This window comes from Carcharhinus amblyrhynchos, chromosome 9, assembly GCF_965287045.1.
Source record: "Carcharhinus amblyrhynchos chromosome 9, sCarAmb.v2.hapA, whole genome shotgun sequence".
NCBI classification, from domain to species: Eukaryota; Metazoa; Chordata; class Chondrichthyes; order Carcharhiniformes; family Carcharhinidae; genus Carcharhinus; species Carcharhinus amblyrhynchos.
The window spans coordinates 84,634,214-84,643,246 of NC_137332.1; the positions used below are offsets into that span (position 1 = coordinate 84,634,214).

The window sequence follows — 9,033 nt, forward strand, 5'->3', positions numbered from 1 at the left end:
TTTCCCGCTCTCTCCCCATAACCCTTAATTCCCTTGTCTGTCAAAAACCTATCTACCCGTAACAAATATATTTAGCGAGGCAGCCTCTACCACTTCAACAGGCAGAGAATTCCAGAGATTCACCACCCTTTGAATGAAGAAGTTCCTCCTCAACTCTGATCTAAATTGCGCCCCAGCTTATCTTGAGGCTATGCCCTCTAGTCCTGCTGTCCTTTCTAAGTGGAAGAATCTCCCTACCTCAACCCTAAATATAGATATCAAGAGGCTGAGGGACAGAGACTGAGGGAGGGAGAGAGAAGAAGAGGAAGTGAAAGGTGCTGACGTGGTTTCTCTGGGTCAGACCATTTACAAACTGAGGAACAGACAGTGAGACTCTCACAGGCTGCAGCTTTATAAAGCAGAGCCCAGTGAAGAGAGAGTTTATCAGTAACCAGGCACAGGGACACGAGCATACACCATGATTTCAGCCATCCAGCTGCTCTGGCCTCTGGCATTCTGCATCGCAGGTACAAATCTCTCTCCTTCCACCTTGAATATTTCCCTGCTCTCCATTTCAATCCAATTCTCCTGACTTGTGATTGAAGGGAAAATGCTGAAAGGAGAGGAACAGTCAGTGTCTCCAACAATATCTCATTGTACAGCCTCTTTCTGTGACAGTTCTTACTTCACTCTGTTTCTCTATTACGCCTCAGGTATCAATGCAGACATCAGCGTGACCCAGACTCCCCCGGTGCTGTCAGTGAGCCTGGGCCAGACCGCCACCATCACCTGTACGACCAGTCAGGATGCGAGTGCAGATGTTGAATGGTTTCAACAGCGAGAAGGACAGAAACCGGCTCTGCTGATCTATGCTGCAACAAATCGATTCACAGGAGTATCCGACCGATTCACCGGCAGTGGATCTGGGACAAGATTCACCCTGACAATCAGCAATGTTCAAAATGAGGATGTCGCTGATTATTACTGTCAGCAAAGTCAGAGCTTCCCCTACACACTGATACAGAGCCTTACAAAAACCCCAATACACACAGCACCACCTCCTGTACTGACACATCCCACAGTTTTATATAATATATAATAATGGACACACAGTCCCACCTCCTGTACTGACACATCCCACAGTTTTATATAATATATAATAATGGACACACAGTCCCACCTCCTGTACTGACACATCCCACAGTTTTATATAATATATAATAATGGACACACAGCACCACCTCCTGTACTGACACATCCCACAGTTTTATATAATATATAATAATGGACACACAGTCCCACCTCCTGTACTGACACATCCCGCAGTTTTATATAATATATAATAATGGACACACAGTCCCACCTCCTGTACTGACACATCCCACAGTTTTATATAATATATAATAATGGACACACAGTCCCACCTCCGGTACTGACACATCCACAGTTTTATATAATATATAATAATGGACACACAGTCCCACCTCCTGTACTGACACATCCCACAGTTTTATATAATATATAATAATGGACACACAGTCCCACCTCCGGTACTGACACATCCACAGTTTTATATAATATATAATAATGGACACACAGTCCCACCTCCTGTACTGACACATCCCGCAGTCTTATATAATATATAATAATGGACACACAGTCCCACCTCCTGTACTGACACATCCCACAGTTTTATATAATATATAATAATGGACACACAGTCCCACCTCCGGTACTGACACATCCACAGTTTTATATAATATATAATAATGGACACACAGTCCCACCTCCTGTACTGACACATCCACAGTTTTATATAATATATAATAATGGACACACAGTCCCACCTCCTGTACTGACACATCCACAGTTTTATATAATATATAATAATGGACGCACAGCACCACCTCGTGTACTGACACATCCCACAGTTTTATATAATATATAATAATGGACACACAGTCCCACCTCCTGTACTGACACATCCCACAGTTTTATATAATATATAATATTGGACACACAGTCCCACCTCCTGTACTGACACATCCCACAGTTTTATATAATATATAATAATGGACACACAGCACCACCTCCTGTACTGACACATCCCACAGTTTTATATAATATATAATAATGGACACACAGTCCCACCTCCTGTACTGACACGTCCCACAGTTTTATATAATATATAATAATGGACACACAGTCCCACCTCCTGTACTGACACATCCCACAGTTTTATATAATATATAATAATGGACACACAGTCCCACCTCCTGTACTGACACGTCCCACAGTTTTATATAATATATAATAATGGACACACAGTCCCACCTCCTGTACTGACACATCCCACAGTTTTATATAATATATAATAATGGACACACAGTCCCACCTCCTGTACTGACACATCCCACAGTTTTATACAATATATATTAAACACAAGAAAGGAAACTGGACAAATTATTTGCACTGTCCACTACACACTCCAGTCCCTGTGGTGTCCACCGCTCGCTGAAGGCCTCGAGTTTCCCTCTTACTCTCCATGTCCACGTATGAAGAGCAGCTGAAAGATTTATCATCTCAAATTAGAATTCTCAACTCTCCCAACAAAACACAGAGACATTGAGAGAAACAGAGAGAGAAACAGAGAGAGAGAAAGAGTGAGAGAGAAAGATGAGTGAGTGAGTGAGTCAGAGAGCAGAGGTTTTTGTACAGCTCCTCCACTGGAAGCTGTCAGTGTGCTTTACGTTTGGTAAAGGAACCAAACTCAGACTGAGTAAGTAAAGCCCAATCTTCCGTTATTAACCCTTTCAATGCTGAAACTTTCTCAAACACAAATACTGAATAGTTGAAGGTGTTAGTGAGGAAGCTGCAGTCAATGAAATGGTTGATTGAAGAACACTGTGTAGAACAGGGAGTCCAGCTGTATTTCTTTCCTTCCATTCCCCACTTTAAGCAGCAAGATATAAGTAAGCAGCTTTTACCCACCGTGTGGAGGAGATCTGGACGTTTGCAGACTGTGTTCACATTCCTGCAGCATGGAGTGAAATCACTCTCTAGACTCCTGTCAGTCTCAGTGTGACACACACAGGCAGAGTTTGATGTGAAGTTGAACTCTCTGTCTCACTCTCTGATATAACTGATCACAGCAGCAGCACAGTCAGACACCGAGGTGCCACCTGCCCCAGCTTTCACTCTGCTCTCTCCACTCCCTGCTTATCTCTTGCTGAAGTTCTGATGACAAACAGCCACAGCAGGGCTCACAATCCAGTGGCTTCAGTGTTCCAGGCTTTTGGGGAGACTCTCTGTTACTTTCTCTTTGGGATGAGTTCAATCCGACATTTATCCCGGATCCAACATCACTGAAAATGCTGATTGTTCTCATTGCTGTGTGTGGGATCTTGCTGTGTACATGCTGTGACCAGTCCTCAGACAGGCTCCCTCATTTGTTAACTTCCTCAACCGGATCCCAATTTTGTTTTCCTCTGGGTGAGGCGTAATCAGCTGGAATCCCGCCCTCGATTGGTCACAACAGGGTTCACTTAAAATGGATCCCTTCACCCGTGGAAACCTTACACAGTCCATGTAGTTTTTTATTAGCCATTGAATCCCTACAGTGCAGGAGGAGGCTATTCAGTCCATTGACAGAATTACGAGAGACAGAGATAGGGTAGATATGAGGAAACTCTTCCCCTTAATCACAGAGGCAGCAGATTTTGAGAGACGTGAGGGAAATCTTTTCACCCGATTCTCCAAAACAGCTTCTTACCCAGGCTCCCTGTAACCCTGCGCATTTACCATTGCTAACCCACCTAAAGAACACACTCAGGGCAATTTAGCTTGGCCAATCCAGTCATCCAAATGGCCTATTCCTGTTCCTATTTTCTGTGATTCTATGCAGACCAGCATTTATCACCCATCCCTAATTGCCCTGGTGAAGATGGTGCTGAGGTGGTGGAATAAGTTCTACTCCAATGAGTATCGGCCCAACTTGCTCAAGCTTTCCTCATAAGACAATCTCTTACTCGGTGGAATCAGCCTAGTGAACCATCTCTGAACTCTTTCCAATTCTCCTGTATCTTTCCTTCAGTAAGGAGACCCTAAGTGTCCACAATATTCTAAGTGTGATTTTCCCAATGTGCTTTGGCAAAACATCCCTCCTTTTATACTCATCCTCATTGGAATGAAGAGCAACATTCCATTTGCCCTCCTAATTTTTTTCTGTTCCTGGATGCAAAGACACCCAGATCACTCGATAGAATCTCTCCAGTTTACTAGTATTCTGCTCTATCCTCCTGCCAAATTGGACAACCTCACATTTTCCCACATTATTCTCCATCTGTCAATGTTTTCCCACTCACTGAACCTATCACTATTCCTTTTCAGACTCTCTATCCTCCTCACAACTTGCATTTCTACTTTTCATTTTATCATCAGCAAGTTTAGTGACATTCCTCTCATTCCCTTCATCCAGCTCATTAATATAGATTGTAGAGTTAAATCCCAAACAACAGCCATCTTTCTTTGTGCCGGGTATAACTCCAACCAGCGGAGAGTTTTCTCCTGATTCCCATTGGCTCCAGTTTTGCGAGGGCTCCTTGATGCCACATTTGCTCAAATGCTGCCTTGATGTTAAGGGCAGTCTCTCTCACCTCACCTCTGGAGTTCAGCTCTTTTCTCTATGTTTGAACCAAGGCTGTAATGAGGTCAGGAGCTGAGTGACCTCAGTGAACTGAGCCTTGGTGATTATTTTCCAAACGTCGCTGGATTCCGGGGAAGTGCCGGAAGATTGGAAAACGGCTAATGTTACGCCGTTGTTTAAGAAGGGTGGCAGGCAAAAGGCAGGGAATTGTAGGCCGGTTAGTTTAACGTCTGTTGTAGGTAAAATGTTAGAATCCGTGATCAAGGAGAAAATAGCGAGGCATCTTGAGGAGAATTGTTTGATCGAGCAGACGCAGCACGGTTTCGTTAAGGGGAAGTCGTGTCTGACAAATTTATTGGAATTCTATGAGGATGTGTCTTGTGCGTTGGATAGAGGAGAACCGGTGGATGTGGTGTTTCTTGATTTTCAAAAGGCGTTTCTTAAGGTGCCTCACGAGAGGTTGTTACAGAAGGTTAGGGGGCATGGAGTTGGGGGTAGGGTGTTAGCATGGATAGAGGATTGGCTGTCAAATAGGAGGCAGAGAGTGGGGGTCAATGGGTGCTATTCGGATTGGCGGTTGGTGACTAGTGGAGTGCCCCAGGGGTCGGTGCTGGGGCCTCAGCTATTTACCATTTATATAGATAATCTGGAGGAGAGAACCGAGTGTGTGGTGTCGAAATTTGCTGATGACACCAAGATTAGTGGAACGGCAAATTATGCGGAGGGTGTGGAGAGTCTGCAGAAGGATCTAGATAGGCTGGGCGAATGGGCCAGGAACTGGCCAATGGAATTTAATGTTGGCAAATGTGAAATTGTCCACTTTGGTAGGAATAATGGTAGGACGCACTATTACTTACGTGGCAAAAAACTGCAGCACGCGACGGTGCAGAGGGACCTCGGGGTCCTTGTGCATGAGTCGCAAAAACCCAGCCTGCAGGTTCAGCAGGTGGTCAGGAAGGCAAATGGGATGCTGGCCTTCATAGCGAGGGGGATTGAATATAAAAGTAGGGAGGTCTTGCTGCGGCTGTATAGGGCACTGGTGAGGCCGCAGCTGGAGTACTGTGTGCAGTTTTGGCCGCCGCACTTATGCAAGGGTATTTTGGCCTTGGAGGGAGTGCAGAGGAGGTTTACTAGGCTGATGCCGGAGTTGAGGGGGTTGAGCTATGAGGAGAAGCTGAATAAACTAGGCTTGTACTCGTTAGAGTTTAGAAGAATGAGGGGAGATCTCATTGAGACATATAAGATGATGAATGGGATGGATAGGATAGAGGTGGAGAGGCTCTTCCCGCTCAGAAAGGACAGTAGGACTAGAGGCACAGCCTCAAGATAAAGGGGGGGCAGTTTAGAACGGAGTTGAGGAGGAATTTCTTCACACAAAGGGTGGTGAATTTCTGGAATTCTCTGCCCGTTGAAGTGGTGGAGGCTGCCTCGCTAAATATATTTAAGACACAGGTTGATGGGTTTTTGATAGGCAAGGGGATTAAGGGTTATGGGGAGAGGGCGGGAATGTGGAACTGAGACACGACAGATCAGCCATGATCTTACTGAATGGCGGGGCAGACTCGAGGGGCTAAATGGCCTACTCCTGCTCCTATTTCTTATGTTCTTATGTTCTTGTGACCCTGGAGGAACACAAACTGAGTGTCAGTGAGCAGATTATTGCTGAGTAAGTGCTGCTTGGTATCACTCTGGATATGTTCAGATCACATTGCTGATGATCGAGAGTAGACTGATGGGGTGGTTATTGTGCGGATTGGATTTGTCCTGTTTTTGTGCACAGTTCATAACCGGGTAATTTATCACAATGTTGGGTTGATGCCAGTGTTGTAGATGTACTGGAACAGCTTGGCTAGGGACACGGGAAGTTCTGGAGCACAAGTCTTCAGGACCTCCGGAGAAGGTCGAGATGGACCATCCACTCGGAACTTCTGGCTGAAGATTGCTGCAAATGCTTCAGCCTCATCTTTTGTACTGATGTGCTGGGTTCCTCCATCATTGAGGATGGGGATATTTGTGGTGTCTCCTCCTCCAGTGAGTTGTTTAATTGTCCACCACCATTCACGGCTGGATGTGACGGGACTGCAGAGCTTAGATCTGATCCATTGGGTGTGGGATGGTTTAACTCTGTCTATCACTTGCTGCTTCTGCTGTTTGGTACACAGTCTCTGTTTTGTAGCTTCACCAGGTTAACACCTCATTTTTCAGTATGTCTGTTGTTGCTCCTGCCATGTCCTCCTGCACTCTTCATTGAACTGAAAACAGCAGAGAATCCACAGAAACAGACTGATGTTTGTCTGATGTGTCTGTGTGTTTATTAGTTGTGACTGAGCAGATAGCAAGAGTTTCAGCAGCAACAAAGATGTTTCTCTAGTTCACCTCCCACTTTCCCCATCCACTTCCAAAATCCTTACGGGGAAAGGGCCAACACCTGTCATATCCCCCCTCTAAACTACAGGCCTCCCATCTTTCAGATGAGACAATCTGATATCTGCCCTCTCAGGGGGTGTAAAAGATCCCATGGTACTATTGGAAGAAGAGCAGGGGAGTTCACCCCGATGAACTGGTCAATATTCATCCCTCAATCAACATCACTACAAATCTGCTTATCTGTTCTTTCTCAGTCTACTCCCCAGGATCTTGCTGTGCACAATGAGCTGTAAAACACATTGGGACAACCTGAGGTGCTGACAGGTGCTGTAGAAATGTAATTCTGTCTTTGAGTTTGGAGATTCCTGATCCTGACTCTCACCCATTCTCCACACATTCGCACCCTCCAGAGTTCATGGGGTCATTCAGAGCAGTGACCCTGTCTGACCCCTGGACACTGAAACTAGTTCTAGCCTCACCCTTGACCTCAGCCCAGTGCTGGGCAGTAAGGTTTGAAATGAAATCTAGAAGCTTCTACACCAGCCAATGGGAATCCTGTGTGAAGTGTGTTGATCCAAGTCTGCTCCAATGTTCTGGGATAAAGTTCTCCTGATCTGTGTGTGATCTGAGGTTTGTTGATGCTCAACCTGTTTCCCCCAGACAGACTGAGCAATAGTTCCAGCTTCCTGACTGGTTAACATTCTGTTAAAGGGACACTGTGTCTTTAAATACTCTCACTATTAACCATTTCAGTGCTGAATTTGTCGTAACCTTCTTTACAAATGTTTCAGTAACGTTGTAAAATGATTTAACCAGCTTCAAATCAAACCTTTACACTCAGACACTGAACTAATTTGAAATCGAATGTGCCACTTTCCCTTGGATTCCATCAGCTTTTAATTGTAAAAAGCATTATCCATCCTCCAGTCCACCCACACCACACCTGTAGCCAGAGAGAATTGGAAAATAATGGTCAGAGTCTCTGCTATTTCTTCCCTTGCTTTACTTCGCATCCTGGGATACATTTCACCCGGCCCTGGGAATTTCTCCATTTTAAAAGATGATAAACACATTAATATCTCCTCGCTCACCATCATTACCCCATTAATTATTTCACAATCCCTCCCCTCCTGAACTATAATGCCAACTTTGTCCCTCCCACTTGTGATATTTGAGATAAATTATTCATTAAGAACCACCTACATGTCTTCTCTCTCCACACACAAGTTACCGTTTTGCTCTCGAATTCGCCCTATTTAATCCTTAGTTATTCTCTTTGCAATGTCCCACGCTATATCTTGATGAACAGATATGTCCTGAACTCTGTCTCCAGCTCGAATATCCTCCCACTGCTATGACACTGATTTACCTTCAAGTTGCTTTTTCCGGTTCATTTTAGCAAATTCCAGTTTGGTGAAATTGGCCTTTTCCCAATTTAAAACGTTTACTCTTGATCGATCTTTCTCCTTTTCCGCAGCTACTCTAAATCTATTATGATCATTATTACCCAAATGCTCTCTCACTGATACACCTTCCACATGCCCAGTTTCATTCTCTAAAACTGCTAAAACTGCCCCCTCTCTTGTTGGGATTGTTCCGTATGGGTTAAAAAAGTTCCTCGGAATGGATTTTCAGAATTCTGCAACATTGAAACATTGACACTGATTTGATCCCAGTTAATATTCGGGATGTTGAAAGCCTGAAAATGGCAGTGATTAAAATTCCTTCTCTTCTCTTCCAGCCCGTGAGAATTCACAACCCACGCTGACCCTGCTGCCCCCCTCCCCAGAGGAGGTCAAGACCAAGGGCACTGCCACCCTGGTGTGCCTTGCCGATCACTTCTATCCCGATGAGGTGGAGGTGAAGTGGAAGAAGGATGGTGCAGCCATTTCCAACGGGGTTCAGACCAGCAACTACCTGCGAGCTTCGGACAACACCTACAGCGTCAGCAGCCTGCTGACCCTCTCTGGCTCCGACTGGGAGTCCAACGCTCGCTTTTCCTGTGCCCTCACCCACATGACCCTCTCCTCTCCCCTCAGCAA

General features: G+C 45.1%; 1 gene segment (V, D, J or C); it reads left to right on the forward strand.

The window, feature by feature from the left end:
* Positions 1–457: 457 nt before the first annotated feature.
* Positions 458–9,033, forward strand: part of LOC145348601 (Ig kappa chain V region Mem5-like) — an 8,604-nt gene continuing 28 nt past the window's right edge. The window contains 4 exon segments of the V gene segment in view: positions 458–506; positions 693–990; positions 2,727–2,758; positions 8,733–9,033. The exon segment at positions 8,733–9,033 is cut by the window's right edge and continues 28 nt beyond it. Of these exon segments, the coding sequence occupies positions 458–506; positions 693–990; positions 2,727–2,758; positions 8,733–9,033 (680 nt within the window).